Here is a 27,452-nt window from a genome sequence, read left to right on the forward strand (position 1 = left end):
GTCCAATTCTCACATCTATATATGACTACTGGAAAAACCATAGCTTTGACTATCCGGACCTTTGTTGGAAAAATGATGTCTTTACTTTTTAATACACTGTCTAGGTTTGTCACAGCTATTTTAAGTATTACTATTCACTATTCATAAAGCATATTCATTCACATTTATTCCAAATTAAAAGGGAAGTAATAAAGCCTACTAATTTTAAATGTTTAAAGGTTTTCTTAACCTATATAGTTAAGAATTGTGTAATACTTTTAAAAACACTGAACAGAAAATGAAATCTTCAAAAATCCAGTAAAATGAAATCTTCAAAAATTTAAATGTTGTTCATCCTTTAAGATGTCACTAGAGAGATGAGTGCAAGACCACACTGACTTAACTATACTAACAAGAAACATCTTAACATATACATCTCAACCAACTTGTTGAAACAGTTATAAAGCTGTATTAAACTCCAGTGTCTATACCTATTGCCTCTTCTCTCGTTAACTATCCTGAATAATTATGAATGAAGAAAATGAACTCACTGACAAAAAATAACTCTTTTTTAACTAAACTCATCAAATTAATTGATTATGCCTCTTACCCATAAGCAAAGCATTCCAAACAGTTCTGGAAACCCCCAAGGAGAAAATATAAGACACTGGCATTTCAAACATGTAGAAAGAATCAGTGCACGCACGACATGCCATTTGCAAATTTGATTTTGTAAACTCTATTCCGAATGCTTCAGTTTTTGCTTCTTTATTTAACTCTGATTTCATTCATCAGAGAGGTTATTCCTTTGGCTCAGGAACATACAATGTATAAGCAAAAACAAAATTACTTTAATGTATCTTAAAATGTAGAACAGTTACCCTGAGCAAAAAACAAACAGAAAGATTAAAATGAAGACTGCAAACTCAAGGCAAAAAAAAATTTAAATACCGTTCAAAATGACCTTTTGACAGAAGGGTCAAAATATACAAAGAGAGCATCAGGCTAAATGGACACTCAACATAATCCTTAGGTTTGAAGCTACTATCAGGGACAGCCATCAAGCACCAAAGTTAAAAGTAAAATCTCCAACAACTGTAGTTAGAAATGGATTTTTTAAAACCACATTATAGGATAAGCAAATCCCTTAAAGCTATAGCATACCACAGTACCAATCTGTGTAATATATAGCAAATGTACCTAAAATTAATCTTACATTGCAGTGAGAATGATTTAATTCAGGTAAAATGAAGGTAAATTTTATTTTAAAACTGGAAAGGGGTGTGTGTATAGACAGGGGGTCAGGGTGGGGACTTGATGTGTACATTTCATAGACAGCCCTACTCTGAAAATTGATTCCCATGGATCACTGCTGTAACACTGCTTAACATGAATGAGTTAAGAAATTTTCTTTGGTATACAGCAATACTAAAAAGAAAATTCCAAACTTGGCAGCACCAACTTATAGTAAGGAGACAATCAGCTTATTGTGATTGTACTAGAGTTCATTCAGGTACTTTTAAAAAGTCTAGTAACATTCTTAATTTTTAAAAGTCACAGACATAATAACTATTGTTTGAAACATACAATAAGATAGTCATGTTTATCGCTTCTCGGCCTTTTGGCTAAGATCAAGTGCAATAAGAGAGTCATGTTTATGTAACAAATAAGCCTGTCAATCAGTGTAAATTTCCAGAAAATTTAAGAATGGGAATACCTGTACTCTATGTTTTTATACAACATTTAGCTAACTCTGAGACTGTAGTTTTAAAATTATTATGCTCTGAATTATATGATGATGGTAAAGAATTCCATAAGCTTTATGTTATATATAATGTATAGAAATGCCAGTTAAAATAAGAAGCTAGATTGGATTACTGCCCTTGAAAGAAGAGTATGTATTTTCCACCTTCAATAATCTCCTTCCATGTTAGAAAATAAGAGGCCCAGTTAACTATGGTAACTCTGAGAAACTTTATAACACAGCCAGTCTTTACCTTGTTTGTTTAATTTCTTTATTCACTGAAAATAATGCTGTTGAAGAAATTTGGTTTTATAAAACACAGAAAATTTTTTGAAAAAGAGTTGCAAGCCAAACATGCCATTGTTAGGAGCTAAGAAAAGAAGGATCATCTTAGGAATCAAGAAAAGACAGACCATCTTGAATCATCAGAATATAAAGATTATCTTAAACTTTAAAAATGCCAAGCTAAGGGTGTTAGCAAGGAGAAAGGTTTGGATGGCTTCTCCACATGTCAACACAAGTGTTTTCAGAGCCTACTTGATACACAGTGGAGAACAAGCTTCTTACCAAATTTAGCTCTTCATTCTGCCTTACTGCTTCAGAATATGAATCATCAAGTTTTTTCTGCAATTCAGTCAACAGATCTTTCAGCTGCAATGAAGTTTAGAGTTTAAGATTGATCTCCTTATGATATCCCATGTTTGTATGCTACTTGGAAGTTCTGCCACAAACAACTTACACTGAAATATTTTATCATTCTGTTATAAATTTAACTTCACCTGAGAAGCAAGGTTGAAAAAATTCTATTATAAGTACCTCTCTGACTTCTGTAACATAGGTAGATCGTTCCATTTCTGCCTTCTCTAGTTCCATTTCCAAATGCTCTCGTTCTCTTCTCAGCTAGCAATGCAACAAAGAAGGAAAAGTTAAGAAACATATTTAAGATGCTTCCCTACAATGAGAAGTTACAACACTTACTGAATACAAAACTATTACCATCTCAATAAAGGTACAACAACCACATCATTAGATAAATGAAATCTTAAAACACAGCCTGTAAGAGAACCCTTAATGCTAAAAATGAGGCCATAGGTTACAAATCAAACAATGAGATAACATACATTTTCAACATCTTTATCTTCTCTTCTTAACCGATCTAGCTCTTGCTCCAAAGATGTGAATGACAACTGCATCTGAAATGTGAAATAATTATATGACCAAGTCAAACCACCAATGATACAAAGGCTTTTCTATCTTGTAGAATTTTAATCAATTAGATACTTCAGAGGGGTTTTTTTGTTTGTTTGTTTTGGAGGAGAAAGAGTGGCTTTATTTCTTCACCGAGCAAAGGGAGAAAACAGTAGGCTACTCCCTCAAAAGCTGTGTCCCCAGAGGTGTTTTTTTTTTTTTAATATATTTCATTTAAAGCCATAACTGAATTTTAAAAGTCCTTAAAAATGAGAGTGTCACATATAACCTGATTTAAACGGTGGTCAAAACCTACCTCACTTGCATGACATTATATGAGGTCCAGCTAAAGTGCTTAATTTTTTAAAAACTAACTGATAATCAGCTTCATCAATCCCCAAATGCATTATTACAGAATACCATCAACAACCCTAGATTCTGCACAAGGTGGCCCAGGAAAACAAGTGAGCAAGAGACGGCACTCTTTACCACACCCAAGTACTACTCTCCATTTTATATGAGCATTCAAGATACCAGATTTGGGCATCTTTGAAGATTCTGAAACCACTTCCCTGATGGATATGGAGGGAAAACTATAGAAGAAAAACTAAGACTACATTAACAACATTCAGGTCCCATGAACAGAAGGACCTATTTTTTCTTAAATACTATATCTGAGTCACAAATCAGTGTTTTAAAACATTGTGAATACCAAATTATTTGCCTTATGTTATCACATTGTGGTTCTTTAACACCACTTTACATTCTGTATCATTGGGGAGGGGAGGCCTCTTTAAAACAGTGTTTTAGAACTCTTTAAAACAGTGTTTTTAAAACCCTTTAAAACACTGTATCATTGCAGGGGGTGCTCTTTAAAACTGCCTTGGCCCCACAGAGTTTCACCCTCAGTAAGCTACAGGTGGGGCCTAAAAGCATTTCTAACAAGTTCCCATGTGATACTGACGCTGCTCATTCAGAACCCCCACATTGAGAACTGCCAGTCTGTTTGGATTTTATTTTCAATAGTTCACACAACTCTTAAGCTTTCTAAAATACCTGTTTAATAGTCTTCTGTGATTCATCAACCTTAACTTTCCATTTATTCTCTTCTTGCTCCACACTTCTCTGTAGCTTCTGTAAAATTCCTTCCTATGAACACAGTACAGTTGTTCTGAAAAATTCATGTTCTAATACCAAGATAAACTACTTAAGTCACTAATAAATTAATAATTATTTTTAAATGTAGACTAAAAATCATTTCCTACTGTTTCTGCAAGGACGGATTTGTATTTTTCACACTCTAGTTGTAACAATGTGTGCATTTCATCAGCTTCTTTCAACTTGTGCTCCAAATCCTGCAAAGAATGATATAAATAAAAATTCTCTAGTTATACCAGAAAGTTTTGTGCTTCAAATTTGCTTCTGTACTTATTGATATATTAAGATAAATGGCTTCTGTTTTATCATTAATCATTATATTTTAACCTGCTCAAGTAGCAGTGAAATTCAATGACACTGTTAAGTCATTTGATTTTCCTAATAAAACTCCCAGTCTGGGACTTCCCTGGCAGTCCAGTGGTTAAGACTCCATGCTTCCAATGCAGGGGACACGGGTTCAAACCCTGGTCAGGAAACTAAGATCTCACGTGCCAGGAAAGAAAGCTTAGTTACTCAGTTGTGTCCAACTCTTTGCGACCCTATGGACTGTAGCCCGCCAGGCTCCTCTGTCCATGGGATTCTCCAGGCAAGAATACTGGAGTGGGTTTCCACTCCCTTCTCCAGTGGATCTTCCCAACCTAGGGATTGAACCCACGTCTCCTGCATTGCAGGCAGATTCTTTACTTTTCTGAGCCACCAGAGAAGCCAGGAGGAGTGGCCAAAAGATAAAACTCCTAGAGTATGTTTAATACAAAATATAATCATACAATTTTATATAAATAGGTTTGTCACTACTTAGTGAGACACTAAAATCAAGCAGATCCTCATATGAAATAAAGTCACAATGCCACAGGAAAGAGGGTTATATATTCATACCACTTGTGATACAAAAAAAGTGAATTTCCCAAATTTTAGCAGTCAAGCATAAAAATGCATCTAGGCTCTGAACACTCCTGAATAGTGTATTTGACAATATGTTAATAAACCAGTCAGGTTCTACCTATTAACTGGTCTTTACTTCCTGAACCCAAACTAAAAAGAGAATCAGAGATAAATATTCAGTTTTATAAATGACTAAGATAACAGAGCTGAAGAAATGACAAACACCAGCTTTGTACACATATCAAATATGAGGAAGACAATAGCATTTGCACCAAAATGTACACAAAATGAAATCACCTTCTTATACTTTCTGAAAAGATCACTACTCTACTCATAATGTAGTTATTATCTTTCCCAAACTTAAAGACAAATTCTGATTTATTCTTTTTTTCTACATTTGTTTAAAATACACATACTTGACTTCTTGAACTAACCTTAACCTCCTCTGAACCTGAAGCTCCAGCCACACATTCTTTTGCCTTCTTTTCAAATCCATGCAGCCATTCACTGTAACTCTGTAGAGAAAAAAGTCAAATAACTAATTTTTTAAAATACCTAAATGAAGTAAGTAAAAAAAAGGTAAATAACCAAATTGGAAGATTATAAAAAGAAACCTACATAGACAAACACCATCCCTGTGGAAATCTCAAATAAGATTATAATTGTTAAGTAAGTTGTACATGACCTGGCCTTGAAAATAAACAGTAAAAATATGCCTGTGTACTATATTATCATCAAAATCAAATCTAAATTTATTTACCCTGTCCAAGGATATCTGTGAATAAATTCAGGCCATAAAGGTAAGATTTGGGCTCAAACTAGCCTCTACCACTAACCAGTGCTGGGACTAATAGATTCGATCTTTAAGACAGAGAAAGCCTAGATCAAGCAATTTTTCAAACTTTTTTTTTTTTTTTTTTTTTAGGAGATAGTTCCATAGAGATACACTAGTCTGAAGATTTTAGGTTCTATGAAGGTATTCAAGGTATTATGAAAATACTTGAAAATAAATATTATGAAACATTTTAAAAATCATAATGAGAAATAAGAATACACATTTATGTGTGTAAAATCAACAAAAATTCTATTTGTACTGTAAGGTTAGCTGAGGCAAACACAAGGCATATTTATAGCTTTAGTCATTATTCCAAATTTAAAAATAAATTATTCTAGATTTTTGATGCTTCTTGTCTCAATTTTAAACTCTGATAAAGAGTGTTAGGTAGATACTTTAAAGCAAATTTCCTCTTAGGTCTTTTAGGTCTTTGAAAGTGAAAGTGAAAGTCACTCAGTCGTGTCTGACTCTTCACCACCCACCCCAAGGGCTATACAGTCCATGGAATTCTCCAGGCCAGAATACTGGAGTGGGTAGCCTTTCCCTTCTCCAGGGGATCTTCCCAATCCAGGGATCGAACCCAGGTCTCCCGTATTGTAGGCAGATTCTTTACCAGCTGAGCCACAAGGGAAGCCCAAATACTGGAGTGGGTAGCCTATTCCTTCTCCAGCGAATCTTCCCCACCCAGGAACCAAACCGGGGTCTCCGGCATTGCAAGCAGATTCTTTACCAACTGAGCTATCAGGGAAGCCCACTGATAGGTCTTTGGCTTAGTTTAATTCAAGATTTAAAAAAAACCACACGCACATGAAATTTCTATTAATTGCTCTAATTAAAAGCTTTACTTATGTGGCTGAATCAGGATTCTCTATACTTCACCAAATAAAAAACAAAGAAAACTGGATGTTGGAGATCACCCTGTAGTGCAATATCCCATAGTACATATTAGTCACAAAAGCCTCTCCATTTAAAAAAAAATTACATTCCCCTGTGGCTCAGTGGTAAGGAATCCTCCTGTAATGCAAGAGATGCAGGAGATATGGGTTCAAACCCTGGGCTGGAGGAGGAACTGGCAAACCAATCCAGTATTCTTGCCTGAAAAATTCCATGGACAGAGGAGCCTGATGGGCTACAGTCTATGAAGTCGCAAAGAGTGAGACACGACTGAGCACAATCATAAATTTGATTGACGATGAAAACATACTATTAAAATCCCACTTAGCTTCAAATACTAGGATTCTATATAAATTAAATTCAGCTGAAAAATTGTTTAGATGCTTCAAGTATATAAACTTCCCTTCAATCTCGGTCATATAGTTTAGATCTCATCTCTGCTGATTTTCTTGCGAAAAAGCAATAGAAAACAGTTTATAAAAATTACTTCATGTATAAAAGTCCTTTTTTATCTACTGACTATATTAATTTAATATTAAATTTAATCATTATTGCTTTATCTTAAGGTAAATAGTCTATTAACCATCATATCTCTAAAAACTCAAATACTAGACTCTAAGTAGCACACAGAAAACTTAATATATTTCTTAAATATAGACTACATGCAGAAGTATTCAACTTTTATCAAGTGGATGAATAGAAGCCAAATATAATCATCCATATGTTACAGTGATTCATAAATATTTATAGTGTAAAAAAGGTTTGGTGGTTGTAGGTGAGTAATATAGCTGTTAAGAAATAATTTGTTACATTAAACAGAATTTTTAATTCTGGTGATCTTATACAATCTTTAAAGAAGAGAAATCATGAACTCTTCTGGCTCAGAACAGCATGTATACTATTTATGGGTGGGATGCATGAGACAAGTGCTCGGGCCTGGTGCACTGGGAAGACCCAGAGGAATCAGGTGGAGAGGGAGGTGGGAGGGGGGATCGGGATGGGGAATACGTGTAAATCTATGGCTGATTCATATCAATGTATGACAAAAAAAAAAAAATACTATCAAACAAATTTCCCAATTTCATTATTCCATTAATGAAATATAAAATAGGAATACAGAAATAAAAACAACTTATGGCTACAAAGTAAAAAAATATGAAATATAGGAAGAACAACTCCTATGTTTATTGTAAAAACAGCACTAGAACTGACAATTTATCCATATTGCCCAGAACAAGGTATTTCGTCAATTCAACCAATTATCTATTAAGTGATCAAACCTGAATATATCCTTAACAGTTACAATGAAAACAGAAGCATTTTTGCTTCTTCTGCAAGTTAGACATAGAATATACATAGATAAAGCCTAACAGAGCAAGCAGTTAAACTCAGACTGCACAGAGAACTGGTCATTAAGTTTACTTATATCACACCTGGCAACCAAAGCCCTCTCCTTGGAGAAATATCCTAATTCAAAATTTGGGGCAGGAAATGTATATGATAAATTCAGGAACATCTTATCACATCACTAAGCAAAGAAACTACCAAAGATTAGCAGTGCCCTGTCAAAAAGATTTGGCAGCCAGATTAAATAAGCTCCAATGGGCCAAAGAAGCACAGGCAAACATTGTTGCTGATTAGTTGCTAAGTAATGTCCATGTTCAACCTTTTGCGACCCCATGGTCAACAGACTCCTCTGTCAATGGAATTTTCCAGGCAAGAATACTGGAGTGGGTTGCCACTTGCTTCTCCAGGGGATCTTCCCAACCCAGGGATCGAACCCACATCTCCTGCACTGGCAGGCAGATACTTTATTACTGAGCTTTATGGCCCTTCTAATGGAAATGCACAACACTGCTCATGAAATAGTCTTGCCTCCACCCTGTCCTACCCCTGAAGTGCTGAGTCTGAATCTAATCAAGCCTCCACTGATTACCAATTCACGAGATACAAAAAGGACAGAGGAACATACTGACATTACAGGAACGCAGTCAGCTAAAACCAGACTGGGAAAATGAACTTGAAACCACTACATTAAAAAAAAAAAAAAAAAAAAGTGGGCCAGAAGGTATGCTGACAAAAGGGAACTCATAGAATAAAAAGTATCTAAAAGACATCTTAAATCAATCACATGTTGACTTTATTTGAATCCTGACTAAAACAAACTACAATAAGTTGTTATTACTTCATTAAAATACGTTGTATCACAACTGAAGAAATTCAAGTATTGACTAGATGTATAAGAAATTTTTTTTTAATTTTTTAAAAATAGAATAATAGTATTTTTTTTAAGGAATCCTTATTATTTAGAAATATTTACTGATGAAATGCTCTGATGTTTGACTTCCTCCAAAATAACTTAGGAAGTACAGGGTTAGCGGTAAAACAAGTCTGTCAGTATCAATGCATGTCGTATAGGTAATTGTTAAGGTGAGATACTAGGTACATCAGGTTCATCATGCTATTCTCTCTACTTCTGACTGTATGTATAATTTTCCATTAAAAGGAAAAAGACCTATAGTATCATTTTAGAAAACTATATGCACACTTATTGGTTTTCCTTCTCTGCCCTCAAATAATTATATTCTCTGAATCAAGCAAACTTTTCTCTCCCATTGAAAACACATACAATCTCAAATAAAACAAGTTATTCCAAATCATCTTCAAGACTTTTGCTTAAAAAGTTAACAGATGACCAAAATCTTAAGTTTTGAAATAAAGAGAGTCTGGTTCTTAGTATTAAATACTTTTTAAAATAAAGTGTTCCTAAAATTAAGTTCTATTTTTAATAAAGTCATTAAGAATATTACTGATTTATTAACCACTATTGGGTCTTCCCTGGTGGTTCAGACAGTAAAGAATCTGCCTGCAATGCAGGAGACCAGGGTTTGATCCCTGAGTCAGGAAGATCCCCTAGAGACAGAAATGTCTACCCACTCCAACACCCTTGTCTGGAGAATTCCATGGACAGAGGAGCCTGGTGGGCTGCACTCCATGGCGGTTGCAAAGAGTAGGACACAACTGAGTGATTAACACTTTCACATTCAACCACCATTGACTTATGAAGAAATATTTCTTTCCCATTTATGGTGTTTATAACCTAAATAATGTCTTATATATAAATTTTATAGATTACAATAAAGTAGCAAATGAAACAACATAAATGATTTTGAACCAAGTTACCTGATTTTAACTACTCAAGACACCCTAGGTTAAAAATGAGAAAGACTGATAAGCACACCTTTAAAACCAAATGCAGAGTGCTAATGCTACTTATTCACAACTTCCTTAAATAATGATAAAGATGTTATGTTTTAAAAAATAATAAATTAATCTTACCAAATTAGAAGGGACAGACACCTTTGGAAATAATTTTTTGAGAACTTCTTTAGCTTCTAACTCAACAGCTTCCACGTGTTGTTGTCTTTCCTAAAGCAGAGGAAGCACCAAATCAAACTCAGAAGATTATAGAATTGAAAAATAAAAAAGCTACAGTCTTTTAAGCTTAAAGGAAGAAAAGGCAATGGTATTTTTAAAATTCTTCTTAATGACAAATGTTCAAATTTCCCATTCTGAAATATCAAAATGCTTACATAAGAAAAAAATCTGCAAAATCTCAAAGGCATCCTAAGTGACAAATAATGTCTTACACTAATCAAGCTGAGGCAATATCTGACAATATGAACAGTGTCCTTGCCATCAATTGATAACCCTCCAGGAACAATTCAAAAATGAAACCAAAACAAAAAACACTTCCTACCGCTAAAACAAGCTACATGCAAAAAGTATGCATCTGGGTGACATAACTGAGCTGCCAAGTCTCTTTCCAAAAAATACATCTCTGATGGATGATGATACCATGGGATCAAAATGGCAACTTTGATACTTCCAGTTTCAAGGTCATATGAAGCTATTTATGCTAAACAAAGGGGGAAAAAAGAACCACCAAAATTTGACAAGTGTACATATGAAAAAAGGAGTAAAGAGAAAGAGGGAAAATTGATGGTATACTACTTCACCAATGCCATACATCAAGAAAACTAATTCTGACACAAATGAATGGACTCTGTCAGCTGTAAATTTAAAGATAAGTATTACAAACGCATGTCTAGATTTGGTGATTTCAAATCCAAGTCTAATGGGTATCAATGATTAATTCAAAGCCACAGTTTGTCAAAATTAGGATAATGATTTGATCACACAAAAAATAGATATCTAATATTCAAATTATCTCTACAAGATTAAAAAAAGACATCTATAAAAATACACATCTAAACAAAGCCAAGAAAATCATCTCAAAACACTGGTGAAGTTCAACAGGTGACAAGAAGGCAAGCAAGCTAGCAAGATCTCAAGCCTATCTTTCCCCCATTATTTAAACTGACCTTTCAAATCCATTACAGATTTAAGATCTATTACAGATTTAAGATGCACACACTTCATTTTGAGAATGGTATAAAATGGTATAAAAAATCTAAAGTTACGCAATAAGAAGCTAGAGATTAATCATATTCTGTACATATAAAATGCTGTTACTTTACTCAGATTAATGGCAGGATTTTAAAAATGGAATATTTAATAGAGTATTTTCAACAATTCAATGAGTTTTAATGGAATATTTCCAATAACTCAATAAAGCCCACTATTTTTCAGAAATATACCCATCTAACTGCATAAAATAAGGTACATTCATTTAAGGAAAATGATTTAACAGCTAATTCAGAAACAATCAAGAGCTCATTTTTATCATCTGACCATAGAAGTGGTGGGCTTCCCTGATAGCTCAGCAGATAAAGAATCCATCTGCAGTACAAGAAACACAGGAGACAGGGGTTTGATCCCTAGGTCTGGAAGATGCTCTGGAGAAGGAAATGGCAACCCACTCCAGTATTCTTGCCTGAAAAATCCCATGGACAGAGGAGTGGCGGGCTACAGTCCATGGAGTCACAAAGAGTCAGACACGACTGAGCAACGAAGCATAGAAGCAGTGGTGCAACCTCTAAAGAAAATCAGTTAGGAAGAGAGACTGTGAGACAGAAAACTTTTTGAAAATTCCCCAAGGGAAGAATAATCTAACTAAAGGAAATAGATGTCTAATTTGTAACTAACAAGAACAAAGGTAAACCAACAAGTTAAGTAAAAAGTTTTCATTTGACATAGTAGTTTGGTTGTGAATAGCAATTTCCATTCCACCTTAAAATCTGGAAAAGATATAACTGAAGATTGCATCATTATCATTATTTCCCTACTATTACAATTTCCTTACTATTTTTATCAAGTGTAATATGTGTGAAATGTCTTTCATGTGAACCTGTCATTTACAGTGGCTCCTCAAGAACATATTTACTCCTTACAGTACAACTTGTAGTCTATAGGTTAATCAGTATCACTTTATACCTATGCTATCTCAGGGCTGTCTAAATATACACATTAAAACAGAGAAAGAGTATAAAGTCTATGCTCTATAGATCATTAGCCATGCAAGAGACCATCATGCATTTGGTGATGAGGTTTGAAACATAGATAAATTCTTCTATTCATCACCAAACACATGGTGAAACAAATTCTAGTTTTCTTTTGGAATCATAACATGCAAGAATGCCAAGTGGTATATAACTTCTTATAGGAATAGCATGATATTAAGAGTTTAGCACTTTGTAGATAACCAGCCTCATTAGCAAAATAAAAGCTAACTCGGAGATCTTAACAGTGAAAACCAAAGTTATAGAAACAATCAGAAACTATACAGAGCCCCTACTGCTGACAGAGCTGACTGCAGCCACTGACAATGAAACAATAATGTCCAAGCTAGCCTAGATTTTTCTGTTCTCTGGTCTAGATTTCTCTGGTCCCAATATTTGCTAGCTGTCTCAAATCAAGGTTTTAGTGAAAATTAGGGTCTGATGAGTAAGTATGTAACTAAACACATACCCATCACACTAAAGGAAATATAACTACAAACATATATTTGGTTAAAATTTTTATTACAATTCTACTCTGCTTTTTTTTTAAAAAGTCCTTCAAATGCCATAAAGACTTACATTTAAAATTCAACGTATTACCTTAGCACACAAAATATTGATAGTTCTAGAATGCTGAATTGAATAACAGAATGAACTTTAACCCATAACAAAAACTCAACAATTCTGTTCCAAGTTTATTCTTGGTAGGAATTTTCAAAATTCTTGAAACCGCCCCATTTATTTCTCTCAATCTTTAAATTCAATTTCTCAATTCTAATTGATTACAAATCTTTAAATCCATGGAACAACTTGAATTCAGGGAGAATTCTTAATTATCTGTAAGACAGAGGGAGGATATACGTTTCAGGAGTACTTTATATACTCCAGTTAAGAGAATTATCCCTTATACTAATACTGTATACTAAACATACATGCATCATTATCGTCCAGCTGCTTAAAAACCTAGTTTAATTTCATCGCTTCTAAGGGACCATGCCCAATAACACATCCAAAATCGATGCCTTCCTTGTACTTCTGAAGACTTTCATCGTTTTCCACCTTGTCTGAGTCATCTTGGTATGCCTCAGAGAATCTAGGAGAGTCCACTGGGTGTGTGTTTGTTAATGAGACTAGACTTTTTTTGGCTCAGTTTGCACCAAGTTCTCTTAACCAACCCAAGAGGTACACTCTGTCTGACAAGAGCTTACATGGGTAGCACAGGTCTCCTGAGACTCTTAAGCTTAAAGCAGTAATCACCAAAGCTCAAAAAATCAGGTAATCACAACAAAACAGCATGCCCAAAATTAAAGCTTCAAGGAGTAGATGAAAAAAGCAGAGATGGCAGAGGTGATAAATATGGATGATAAGGAGATTTTATATTTAAATTGCAGTAAAATTAAATGCTTTAGTCAGATTTTAAGACAAGCTGCAGATTTTCTCTGTTCAGTGGATTGTTTCTAGGAGTTAGCATTACAACCTTGGAAGTCTTGTTCACTTTGTCCTGCAGCAATTTTTCAGTTGATGCCAATGCTTCCATTGCTTCCCAGTTTTTCTCCCGAAGGTCCTAATCATTTTTAGAAAAAATGATTTCAGTTTATCCATTATTGAAATATTTTTGCTTTTTGCTTCATCAGTATTTTGCACTGCATTTAAATGCTGGTTACGGCAAAATTATTTCAATGGGAAAATATGTATATTAGCAAAAAAATAAAAAGCAATGTTTAGAAGTTTGAATGAGAAAATAAAGATGCCCACTTTCCATGTTTTAGTATACACACCAAATACGCCAGCTTTAAAGTAATTACTATGCACACAAGACAAAGAAGAAAGCATTCAAAAGTAAGCACAGAAACCAAGATTACAAATATAATTTCAGGTACATCGAATATCAAAGGATTAAGGACAGAACAAATACACAAGTATTATAAAGGCTTTAACTATGACTTTTAAACAGGACCCATATCATTCATGGGACTTTCCACTGCAGCATAACAATTTTTCCTCTAAATATGTTTTATTGATTTAACATATTTCAAGTCTACCTGGGAATGACATAGGAATTCACTGTATTTCTCTATCTTTCCTGGCATGGTTAAATGTGCATACCAAAAAACCACCTGACAGGAATTGCACAAGCTACTTGATCAAGGCAAACAGGGAGGCTAGAAAGCTATAAAACCCATTCTTTTGTAAGAGAAAGAAGCTGCGCTCTGAAAGATCTATTTTAACAGCATTTCATTAGCAAATATTAATAAGGACAATCTGCTATATTTCAGTCTTTCTTCAGATTTAGAAATCTAAAAAGATTAAAAACAAAAACTAAAAAGCCAATAACCACTATGTATTGAATGCTTACTTGTGTGTCCAACACTGTACCTGGCACTTCACATAAATTTTCATTAATCCTCATAACAACCAGAAGAGGTACGTATTCCCATTCTATAGATGGCAAAACCACAGCTCAGGTAAGTTAATAAACATGACCACGTGTACAAAGCAAATGAGAAGGCAGAACTAGAACGGACTGACGTCACGATCTGCTGGCCTCCAGTGTCCCGGCTCTTTTCACACTCTGCAATGCCTCCAGCACTGCTGCTGCTGCTGCGTTAAACTGGCATTACTATGCCATCCTTATCTTACAATTCCCATCATAAAACACAGCTAGGATGTTAACAGTAATACTGGCAAATTCATCTCTGGTTTTCTGGCCAAGCAATGCTATTAGTAACGTTACAAACACACAAAGGGCAATTCACATACCTAATTTTGACAAACTCAGGGGAGCAGAAACATGTCAACTTGTTAAATTAACAAATTAAAGCAAACTTTGAAAAATCAAATTTCATTAGAAAATACCAGCTTAGATTTCAATAACATTTCTAACTTTGCTCAAGTCTTAACAATGAAACTTGTGTGTGCAAAAATTTTTCATCTAGCAAGAATGCTTGTATTCTACTTAAGGCTGTCGTCTTCTGATCAGAGAGACTTTAAGAAACTTATCTAAATTTACTATTTGTCAATATTTCTCAGGGCACTATCCCATCCATTCTAACCTAAATGTATTCAGATTGTGAGGCCTCTAACATGCTTAATCACCAAAATTTGAAAACGCCTCTCAGTTTAAAAAGGGAAGTGCCAGAGACTTCAAAAGACATATAATTACTGAAAATACTAAGTCTGAATTCTGGCATTACTCTTATAGTTTACAAAAAGGCTAGCCCAGTCAAAAAAAGAAAAGCCTTTAAGATAATGAGCTGAAAGAATAATTTTCCAGTAAAGGTTCAACAGAAAGTAAACTATAGGTTTCTTTTTAAGCTGAAGCTATAATAATTCTAACTCGAATATTTAAATATTCAGATGTGTACAAAATGGACTTTTCACTTATTCATTAAAAAAAAATCTACTCTCTAATAAAGTGATTTCCCCAATAATCTTCTCAAAAAACCTATACACAAAACAGTACTTTCCTACAAAGATTAAGAAATTTAAACTAAAAGTAGATTAAAAGAATTCTAATCCATGGATTTCAGTGAAATAATAATAAGCTTTATTCTGGTAAAGACTTGCTTACATTATTTTTCTTCCTCTGGTGTTCAACAGCATCCTTCAAAGAATGTAACTCATTCTGGAGATCAGTTATTTCCTTATCTCTTTCTGAAATTCTAAACCAGAAAATGGATTTATATAACAGTATTTTAGGTAAACAGTGAACATAATATTAGTTACTACAAAATAAAAACAGCAAGTAGGTGATGCTTTGAAAAACACAGTAACCTAGGCAAACTCTTTAGGCTTAACTACAGTTACCACAGAAAATTTATTTTCAGAATGAATTCTTATTTTCAGAAATAAATAAAACTTTACAGTATATGTTGACATTTATGCTAAAAAGAAACCATCCCCTAAGAAACAGTTCATGAATACATGAACTGCTATACTTGTAGTTACTTCTATTTTTAACTAGGGCAGTGAAGTAACTATTTTCACAAGAGTAAAAAGTGATGTAGGTGCACTCCCTTAAATTTTTTTTCAGAAGGTAATGAAATCATTATGACTTTCAGTGGCTAACCCACAATAAAAGTATGACATTAACGTAAGGTAGGTGTTCTCATTTCACTTTCGTAACAGTCTTAGGATTCATGTTATTTTGGCTCTGTCAAATGACTTAGTTACTTCCCAGAAATGCAGAAAGAAATGGCAAAGATTTATACTTTGATTCTGTTATAGCTGAGAAGTAGCTAGGGTAGAAAATTAAATTACAAATACCTCTTCCCTAAGAATAAGGCTCTATATAAGGGGTTCGCAAACTAGAGTTCTAGGCAAGACCCACAGTCTGGTTTTGTATGAACTTCAAGCCAAGAGCTGATTTTATGTTTTTAAAGAATTGTGGGGAATAAAGGAAAAAAAGAGTATGAAACTATGTGGCCCACAAAGCCTAAAATATCCACTATCAGGCCATTTATTAAAAAGAAGTTTGTTTGCTGACCCTTGCTTTACATAGTCAATCTTAAGACCCAATTTAACAGTAAATAATTCTAAACTAGTAACTTTGTAAACCACCAACTTTGTAAACAAGTCAAGATGGAAGAACATATAGATATTTCACTGAATATACTTAATGTGGCTGACATTTAACATGTTGAAGCATACCAACTTATCTGAAATGACCTTAAATACAGCCTCTTAGAGAAAAATACAGACCCACAATAAAAATGCTTCAGTTAAAAAAAACAAAAACAAAAAAACTCCTTAAAAGAGAGCAACCATAAAGATTACAAGATTTGCTTTTTTAATGCAGAAGCTAAACCAAAGTTTGCATGGTTCAATTCCATAATGGTATCAGTAGAATACGTGAGATAATTTAAGGTAAATTAGTAAAGGCTTCAAAGTATAGCTATATGTGATTAGATATTTTCTGAATGCCTGAAAAACCAGTATCACGCTCAACAAAATGTTCAAAGAAACCCAAATATTTAATACCATAAAAGGTACATTAGCTCAGCCAAAGGCATAGCTAAGCTCTTTGATCTACTATCCAAGAAATCCAAATAGAACTGTAAAAAGTAGGGGAGCATTTGCAATTACATTAAATTGCTTATCTGAGAACTATTTAGTAATAAAAATTTACCACTTTTCAAATTGTGAATAAAGATTATTACTTACCCTTTTAACAGTTCTTCATGAGGGGGAAAAGAAGATGCCTATTAAAAGAGTTCAATGTTACTTTAAAACAAAGCTTTCCAGAAGACTGCAAATAATTAAAACTCTTCTCAGACATAAATTAAGGCAACACCAAAGGTAAAACTATAGCATAATTGATATGCCATCAAAAAGTAATTTTAATAAAAACATGTACACATTTATAAAATGTATTGAGTGTTAAATCAAACCTTCATTGTCACTATAGTCTTAAACTTTTCACTTAAATATATATCAGTTTCCTATCAAGTGCAAAGCACTGAGTTAATTTAAATTTTCATAATGCACAATTCATATTTGACTATGTTAAGTTTCCAAAAACCATTAATGAAGGAAAGGTTAGGTAATTTGCATGTAAAAACTTTTACATAATATTTACATATTATGTATATAGCCCTTCATATACAGTATTTAAGCTTGATGACTATAATCTCCCAAACTAAACTGCTATAAACTTCTTGTTGACAAGGACGCTAATTCTTTTGTCCTTCAAAATAGTTTCCAGTTTACCCATATACATACATAAGATAAATTAATTTAAAGACTATTTTGGCAACAATTAAAAAAACATATACATCATATTTTTACCAGGCAGAATTATACTTTGAAAAAGTATTTTGAATAGTGGTAAATTATTACTTAGATATTACACATTTCTTAGTTTCTCTCCAATTGTAGATGTTCTGAGAAAAGGGGAAGAATTAAGGCATACACACAGTTTTAAACTGACCTCTAAAGGATTTTATCTGACTTGCTAAGGAAAGCATTCTAAAGGATCTGAAAACATAGACACACAGATACAAAACAGAGCTGGAATATATATATAGTAATATTGTGGATACTTTATAAACTATAGATTATCATATCTTGGCTATGACATAACAAACTGCTTTATATTTTAGGAAATTTGATAAACAGTTATAAATAAACAAAACAATGAAAAGGCAAACATCATGAGTCATAAAATTTTTACCACATAAATAAAAGGCAAAGCATCTAACAAAACCTACCTGTTGGTAGTTTTGTTGCTTAAGCTCCTCAATTTGGGACTTAAACAATTTGTTTTCATCTTGTACTTCCTATGTAAACAAAAATTAAACATGAATACAGAAATTTTTATTTTCAATATAAACTTTAAAACATATCATACAAGCCAGAGAAATTCTAAAATAATAAAGATTTTCAAACGGTATAATAAGCCCTATATTAAAACACTTTATAAAATTAGAATAGGGCTTCCCAGATGGCAAGAGTGGTAAAGAGCCTGCCTGCCAATGCAGGAGGCATATGAGAAGCAGGTTTGATCCCTGGGTGGGGAAGATCCCTTGGAGGCCCAAGGACATGGCAACCCACTCTAGTATTCTTGCCTGGAGAATCCCATGGACAGAGGAGCCTGGCGGGCTACAGTCCATAGGGTCACAAAGAGTCAGATGCTACTGAGGCAATTTAGCACACACACATGCATAAAATTGGAATAATTAAATTATTCTGTACTATCTGGGGAGTGAGTATGTCTCAATGGAAGAAATCCAGAAACAAACCCAAACACCTGTAGGAATTTACTACAGGGTGATACCTCAAATCAGTAGGGCAAGTTCTACTGAAATTTTGGACTGGATATGTCTTTGTGTTGGGGGCTGTCCTACATACTGCAGGATGTTCAGCAGTATCCATAGTCTCCATCCACTAGATGCAACAGCACCACTCTACCAGCTGTGACAACCAAAAATGTCTCCAAATACTGGGGCAAGGGTGAGGCAGGGAGGGGGGAGAACCACTGCAATAAAGTAATAACAGATTACTTAAAAATGTAGCTTGTCTTTTCTTTTTTTAAGGTTGAAATGCTAATCTCATAACTTAAATTACATGTGAATAAAACATCTAAGCAAAAATAAATAAATTATAAACAGTATTAGAAGAAAACATGTGAAAACATTCTTATGATCATAGGAGAGATAAATTTCAAAACTTCAAACTCAGAAAATTACTTATATCTGAGTACATAAAAGTTTTAAACTTCTAAGGTGGGGGGGGACAAAGGAAGTCAAAAGAAAAACTTAAATTGCCACACATATGACAGAAGGCTAATTTCTCTTATTATGTAAAAAGGATCTTACTAAATTAGTTTAAAAAAACAGTCAACGAAGAGGAGGAAATTAGGAAACTCATTTACAAATACTCATATACAAATGAGGAGTGCTTAACTTCTCTCATTCTTGTTTAGTCACTAAGTCACTGGTAGCATCCATAGCCAACTCTTTTGTAACCCTATGGACTGTAGCCTACCAGGCTCTCTGTCCATGGGATTTCCCAGGCAAGAATACTGGAGTGGGTAGCCATTTCCTTCTCCAGGGATTGAACCGACATCTCCTGCATTGGCAGGAGGATTCTTTACCAATGAGCCCACCTGGGGAGCCCTACTTCTCTCACTAGCAAATGCAAATTAAAATAATCTAACAGTCTTCCAAACAGAATATCAAATCTTTCATCTTCATCAGTATTGATGAGGATGAAAATGAATGGCTCTCTGTTGGAGAATGTAATTTAGTTGTTGTAGTTCAGTTGTTCAACTGAGTGTAATTTAGTTGTTGAGTTGTAATTCAGTCTATCACAGAGTGTGAATTAGTAAAAACACTTGCGAGGGCAATTTAGCATTATCTGACAAAATCTTAAATGAATCTACTAGGGAACAAAAGGGAATGTGTCAGAACCAACCCTTGGAGCAGAAAATGTGAAAACAAGTATGTGAGACAATGCTGTTGCTGTTCAGCCGCTCAGTCGTGTCCGACTCTTTGCAACCCGTGGACTGCAGCACGCCAGGCCTCCCTGTCCTTCACGATCTCTGAGTTTGTTCAAACTCATGTCCATTGAATTAGTGACGCCATTCAACCATCTCATCATCTGTCATCCCCTTCTCCTCCTGCCTTCAATCTTTCCCAGCATCAGGGTCTTTTCCAATGTGTCAGCTCTTCACATCAGGTGGCCTAACTATTGGAGCTTCAGCATCAGTCCTTCAAATGAATATTCAGGACTGATTTCCTTTAGGATTGACTGGTTGGATCTCCTTGCAGTACAAGGGACTCTCAAGAATCTTCTCCAGCACCACAGTTCAAAAGCATTACTTCTTCGACACTCAGCCTTCTTTCTGGTCCAACTTTCACATACATGCATGAGACAATGCAGGCATCTAAAATCTATCACTTCAAAACAAAGCTCTATAAGGACTTTCAATACTAACTACATGAAGCTGACGTGATAATATTTTCTATTTTAACTATCACTTTCAAGAAGGGAAAAAACCCTCTGCATAAAACTTTCACCCAAAAGTTCACTTGCAGGAATTTTAAATACAGATACAGTACTGTGTAAGAACCAGCCTGCCAATGCAGGAGGCCTAAGAGACACGGGTTCAATCCCTGGGTCAGGGAGACCACCTGGAGAAGGAAATGGCAATTCACTCTAGTGTTCTTGCCTGGGAGATCCCAGGGACACAGGAGCCTTGGTGGGCTACAGTCCCAAGGGTAGCAAAGAGTCAGACACAACTGGAGCAACTTAGCATGGTACTGTAAGTACAGAAGGTGTGTGTGTTAAGGATACTCACCATATAATTGTTTTAACAGGAAACACAACTCTAATCTAGGTATTCATAAACTAAGACTGTATGATTGTAAATAGTAATACAATCATACAAAAAATTTAACAACATCATTAAACATTAAGATAAAAATGTGCTTATGTGGAAATATCTCAGAAAGATTATTAATTGGGTGAGCAGAGGAGCAAAATACAAAAGTGTGTATAATTAAAAATACAGTATATTTAAACACACACACATTTTATGCATGGGCACTTACTCAAAAGATACATAAACAAGTGATAGTAGTTATCTGAGGAATGAGACCCAGGATCTGGGTGGGAGGGAATGTCATTTTGTATTCTATCTTCTTCTTTAGTAGTTAAAATTGTTTTCAAACATGCAAAGACAGTACATGATAACTTATTAACTCACATGATAATTTTAAGTAAACATATTTACCTGTAACAGCTTTGTTTTGTTGGAAAGATCACTCTCCCTCTCTTTTAGCATAGTTTCTAATCTCTTCATTTCATTTTCCTTTTCTTTCAACCTAGAATTTTTACAAAGATGTTATATTTAGTTAGGTGAATTGGAGGAGCATAGAATTTTAGGACAATAAACTTTTTCTTTTGTGATTCTATAATGATAGATACATCATACATTAGTCAAAAACCTACAGAATGTACAACACAAAACGGAACCCTAATGGATACTATGGACAGTCAAAACAATATACTGACTCCACTCATGAATTGTAACAAATTACCACACTAATATAAGATGTAAATAAGAAATGAAGGGGAGGGTATACAGAAATTCTCTGTACTGCTCTCTCAATTTTCTCTGTAAACCTAAAAGTGCTCCCCCAAATATTGCATTAATTTTTTAATGTGAGGTAGAAACAAATCTAAAATCATACTTTAATGATCTATATACCACTAAGAGGGCTTCCCTTGTAGCTCAGTCGGTAAGGAATCTGCCTGCAGTGAGAAGATCTGGGTTCGATTCCTGGGTTGGGAAAATCCCCTGGAGAAGGAAATGGCAATCCACTCCAGTATTCTTGCCTGGAGAATCTCCATGGACAGAGGAGCCTGGCAGGCTACAGTCCAAGAGGTCTCAAGAGTCGGACATGACATAGCGACTAAACCACCACCACCAGACTGCTAACAACAGGCCTCAAACATGTCTCTCAGCTTTCTATTTGCAAATGATACAAAAGCACCTTGACAGTTACAGAAGCCCACAAGATACACAGTTGTACAAATGAGCAACACTAGTGCCACAAATAGAGACATCCCCTTTTTCTCCATGAAGATAATGACTTAACAAATATCTTCAATGTTTTACTTCTTTAAAGATAACAGCTTCAAAGAGCCACTTCTTAAACAACAATAAAGAATGAAAAGATCATATCTAAGCAAAAATCTCTTAAAAGTAATTAATAGAAGGCCAAAAAGATTAAGTCCAGATATACTTTTTACCACTTAGACCAATTTAAGAGAACAGACTTCACAGGATAAGATGAACAGAATAATACTTCCTATGCTCATTGCATGTATGATAGGTGCATGCTAAGTCACTTCAGTCATGTCCGACTCTTTGCGACCCTATGGACTGTAGCCTGCCAGGCTCCTCTGTCCATAAGATTCTCCAGGCAATACTGGGGTAGGTTCCTGTTTCCTCCTCCAGGGGATCTACCTGACCCAGAGATCGAATCCACATCTCTTCTTGTCTCCTGCCTTGGCAGGTGGGTTTCTTTACCACTAGCGCCACCTGGGAAGCCCATGCTCATTAGATTGAATATTTTTACTATTTGGCACAATATGATTGACATGACAAAAGATACTACTTTCCCCAAAGAGCAAGTTACTTTTATAGAAAGAGTCCATATTCACTATCAAGATTACGGCTAAGATTATCTTCTGGTTAATTCAGAGATATTCATCTTTCAAGTAATAAAAATGATTTTAATTTTAAATAAATTTAACCTCTCTTTACAATAATTACATACTTCATTCAAAACGAGAGAGAGAGAGAACTTAAAACCAGTCCATATTAACAGAAAGAGTACTTTAGAGAATGCATTTGAAGAGTTTGGAAAGGACAGTCTTCAGGTATCTGAAAGCACTTGAAAGGTCTCTGTTTTATTACACCAAATAGAGATTTATTTACCCTTGGATTATAATTCCTACTTAACAAGAAAGTTAAAGACTTAGAAGAAACTCATCATAATATTCAAGGACATTCAAGAAAATATTGAAAATTTCTTCTTTAAAATGCTGACTAAAAGTATACTTACACAATCTGAAGTTCTTCAAATTGTGATGCAGAACAAGCCTAAGAAACAGATTTCACATTTTTAATTCTAACGTCAAAAAGATCAGGTTCTACAACATATTATAGAAACAGTCACCAATAAAATAAAAACACAATTATCTGTGGTAGATTTAAGATTGAGCCATTCATAGAACAAAGAATGAATTTTCTTTAATTTTTAATATCCACTTGTTAAAGGATTACAGATTAATACACCAATTAAACAACAGACACTTAAAGGTGAGAATGAGAGTCCATCTGAAAAAGTAAGGAGAGGAAATGCTTTTAGACTCAGGTTGACAAAAGAGCCAGTAACAGATTTGACAGGAATAAAAGTTAATTTTATTTTATCAACAACAATAAAACTACGATACCACAGTAATTTTTATGGCAAAAACAAACTCAGGAGAATATATTAACTTCTTTATTTTCTAGTACAGTAAAATAGAGATTCCTCGCTTTTTATAAAATATGCTGGCAATCTGTTTATACTATACCTCTTGAAACTTATGCTGCGCAAATTCCTGAACATGAGTTTTTAAAGATTCGTTTTCTTCCTGAAGATCCTGAAAAAGAATAAGTCTGAATAAAACTGATATTGAAACATAAAAAAGCGTGTTACCTTTCGTTTTTACCTTCTCACCTGTAGCCGTCTCCCTCTGTCGTCGAGGTCTTTCTCCTTCTCTTCTAAAGCGGTCTTCATGCTATTCATCTGCTCCTCCTTCCCTCTTAATCTAACAGTAAGTTAACAGAACTATCAATGCAAATGTTACATGACTCAAGACTCAACAAAGTAAAAGTACTGGAGACTGGAAAAGTATATTTCAGATTACACTCATAACCCAAATTGATTAAATAAGCTAAAAAATAAATATTTTATGTATAAAGGCATATAAGACATCAAACTGAGAAGCAGCTCTATTCCCACCCATTAACACACTGTTTAAGTCAATACCGGCAAATTTAGCTTATTACAACTAGTTTGGGTATGAAATATATAACCAGTTTCACAGTGACTATTAAAATGAACAAAGAGTAACACATCAGTTTAAGGTCATGTTTAGATTATAAACCAGAAAAATAAGACTTCCACTGTGTCCCCACTCCCATCGGTAAACCTGTAGATTAACGTCTAATGAAAAATTTAAGACCTTGAGGCCTTTAAGATATAATTTGATATTCTTTAAAATATTACTTGAAATCAAATAAAAAGGAGTTAGGATTTTCATTATAATTTTATATTTAACTTGTGGAAAAGAAATATTAAAGCGAAGTGAGGAAGATGATACTTACAAGTTCTGAAGTTCCTGAACTTGAGAAGTGATAGATAACTGAAATGCAAAGAAGCAGAAAAACAGTAACTCATTGTCTTTCAGTTTATTTTACTAGGCTTTATGATAAACCTTAAAATATGTACATTTCAAATCACAAAGATCTTGGTTGAATTATTCATGTCAAAATGAGATGACTTGATTTCACCCTCTCCTGCCTCTGATGACAGTAAGAGTAAAAAATTTTAAAAAGGGGGATAGGGAGAGAAGAGACAAGGAATACAGTTACGAATGGTAAGTCTAAGGAAAGTGATACTTCTAAAACCTAAAATTGTGAAAATTAGAATATTAACTGTCCACATACCTCCCTATAAGGTCAGAGCACTTTTCCCTCCTGGTCTTCAAGGCCAACTACTCAACAGTACTTTATGTGTGTGCTTAGTCTCTCAGCCATGTCCAACTCTTTGCAACCCCATGTATTGTAGCCCACCAGGCCCCTGTCCATGGGGATTCCCCAGATAATAATACTGGAGTATTCTTTATACTCTCCTTTAATCTCCTCTTTTTATCATACACAATACAATAGGATTTTTTATTCCCCACTGTCTTCTCACAATCCCTTCAGATCTCGGCTTAAGTATCAGCTCCTCAGGAGGGGACTTTCTGAATTCTCAATCTCTGCTAGGAGTTTAATCATTTCCTCATACTTTATTTCATTCAACACATTATCTCCAACAAATAATACTTTGATAAGTAGGAGGAACTGAATAAACATTTCTAAATTAATCTGTTGGATGAATGTATGAATCATCTCTTCCATGCAATCTCAATATTTCTTTCAATGAAACCTTATCAGATTAAATTCACCAAAACCACACATTTATTTCCAGTAACCACATCTTCCTCTGAAATACCCCTATGAAATCTGTACTTTATTCTATAGGCAAAGGTTGAGTAATACATATATTAAAAATATTTTGGAACATGCATTTTAAAAAATAAGTTTACCAAAGTGTTTTGTTAAGTTGGCAAACTAAAATAAACAATACTACAGAAAAATTCCCAGAAAAAGAACTTTAACAATTAAAAGGTATGTTGATTCAAATATTAAGAACATTTTCTCAAATCAGGCAAAAATAATAAGCACAAAACCCAACATACTTACAACACACTACTAAAAAGTATTTTTCTGAGTAACAAGAAAAAAACCAAATAGTTCATAAATACATATACACTAATAAATCTGTCATGCTATGGCTCTGGGATTTTTACCTGTTGAGCCTTTTCAAGCTGGATATTTCCTATTTCTTCTTTTAGAGCCTCTATTTCCTGTTTCAAATCCTTGACAATGACAAAACAAACAAGATTGGACAATGGAAACATAGAAATTGACATAAAATGCAATGTACAGACAAACACATGAAATTAAATGGTATTCACTAAAGTTGATAAACAAAAAAACAAAACATAGGTTTTATCTCTCTGAATACCTGAATAGTTTTCTCCTTATTAGCAACTTTGAGAAGTTCAGCTTCCAAAAGCTCTTCCACAGACTTGATCTTTCCATCTTTTTCATGGATCCTTAGATAAGGAAATGCAGTGTTAAACGTGGAGAGAAATCATCAAGACCCACCACTAAGATATAAAAACAGCACCAAATCATGAACAAGTTCACCAAATCAATTCTCCCCGTTTTAAGTAAAAGAGCAACTTGAAGCCAGGAAAAAACACTTAAGAGTTCTTCCTAAACAAGAATTAAGCAGTAACTACTAGATGGTTGAAGTCTATTCACACAAGAAGCTGGTGACAAGCTTCAAAAGAGCAAAGGGAATGTAAGATTTGTATTCCAAAGAATACGGGGGAGAACTAAGTTCCTCTCAACAATATAGGCTTCTAGAGAGCTCTGAAAGAAGAATGGAACTGGAGGAATCAACCTGCCTGACTTCAGACTCTACTACAAAGCCACAGTCATCAAGACAGTATGGTACTGGCACAAAGACAGAAATATAGATCAATGGAACAGAATAGAAAGCCCAGAGGTAAATCCACGAACCTATGGACACCTTATCTTTGACAAAGGAGGCAAGGATATACAATGGAAAAAAGACAACCTCTTTAACAAGTGGTGCTGGGAAAACTGGTCAACCACTTGTAAAAGAATGAAACTACAACACTTTCTAACACCATACACAAAAATAAACTCAAAATGGATTAAAGATCTAAATGTAAGACCAGAAACTATAAAACTCCTAGAGGAGAACATAGGCAAAACACTCTCCGACATAAATCACAGCAAGATCCTCCATGACCCACCTCCCAGAATATTGGAAATAAAAGCAAAAATAAACAAATGGGACCTAATGAAACTTAAAAGCTTTTGCACTACAAAGGAAACTATAAGTAAGGTGAAAAGACAGCCCTCAGACTGGGAGAAAATAATAGCAAATGAAGCAACAGACAAAGGATTAATCTCAAAAATATACAAGCAACTCCTGAAGCTCAATTCCAGAAAAATAAATGACCCAATCAAAAAATGGGCAAAGAACTAAACAGACATTTCTCCAAAGAAGACATACAGATGGCTAACAAACACATGAAAAGATGCTCAACATCACTCATTATTAGAGAAATGCAAATCAAAACCACAATGAGGTACCATTACACGCCAGTCAGGATGGCTGCTATCCAAAAGTCTACAAGCAATAAATGCTGGAGAGGGTGTGGAGAAAAGGGAACCCTCTTACACTGTTGGTGGGAATGCAAACTAGTACAGCCGCTATGGAAAACAGTGTGGAGATTTCTTAAAAAACTGGAAATAGAACTGCCATATGACCCAGCAATCCCACTTCTGGGCATACACACTGAGGAAACCAGATCTGAAAGAGACACATGCACCCCAATGTTCATCGCAGCACTGTTTATAATAGCCAGGACATGGAAGCAACCT

General features: G+C 34.5%; 1 protein-coding gene across 5 annotated transcripts in view; it reads right to left on the reverse strand.

Annotated features, from left to right (window-relative positions):
- KTN1 (kinectin 1) overlaps window positions 1–27,452 on the reverse strand; it is a 111,834-nt gene that overhangs the window by 10,983 nt on the left and 73,399 nt on the right. For 2 of the 5 annotated variants that reach the window (XM_043919280.1, XM_043919279.1), the window contains 18 exons: window positions 25,996–26,086; window positions 25,778–25,846; window positions 24,528–24,565; window positions 23,878–23,968; window positions 23,732–23,800; window positions 23,218–23,255; window positions 21,378–21,468; window positions 18,352–18,420; window positions 17,306–17,343; window positions 15,714–15,804; window positions 13,620–13,706; window positions 10,020–10,109; window positions 5,386–5,466; window positions 4,177–4,266; window positions 3,968–4,060; window positions 2,845–2,916; window positions 2,540–2,623; window positions 2,291–2,374 (listed from right to left, as the gene is read on the reverse strand). In XM_043919280.1, the coding sequence (XP_043775215.1) occupies window positions 2,291–2,374; window positions 2,540–2,623; window positions 2,845–2,916; window positions 3,968–4,060; window positions 4,177–4,266; window positions 5,386–5,466; window positions 10,020–10,109; window positions 13,620–13,706; window positions 15,714–15,804; window positions 17,306–17,343; window positions 18,352–18,420; window positions 21,378–21,468; window positions 23,218–23,255; window positions 23,732–23,800; window positions 23,878–23,968; window positions 24,528–24,565; window positions 25,778–25,846; window positions 25,996–26,086 (1,366 nt within the window). The remainder of the gene's footprint in view (window positions 1–2,290; window positions 2,375–2,539; window positions 2,624–2,844; window positions 2,917–3,967; window positions 4,061–4,176; window positions 4,267–5,385; window positions 5,467–10,019; window positions 10,110–13,619; window positions 13,707–15,713; window positions 15,805–17,305; window positions 17,344–18,351; window positions 18,421–21,377; window positions 21,469–23,217; window positions 23,256–23,731; window positions 23,801–23,877; window positions 23,969–24,527; window positions 24,566–25,777; window positions 25,847–25,995; window positions 26,087–27,452) is intronic. The other 3 variants (XM_043919282.1, XM_043919281.1, XM_043919283.1) reach the window with 3 other exon arrangements.

The sequence above is a fragment of the Cervus elaphus genome, chromosome 12 (genome assembly GCF_910594005.1).
Source record: "Cervus elaphus chromosome 12, mCerEla1.1, whole genome shotgun sequence".
In the NCBI taxonomy this organism is placed as follows: domain Eukaryota; kingdom Metazoa; phylum Chordata; class Mammalia; order Artiodactyla; family Cervidae; genus Cervus; species Cervus elaphus.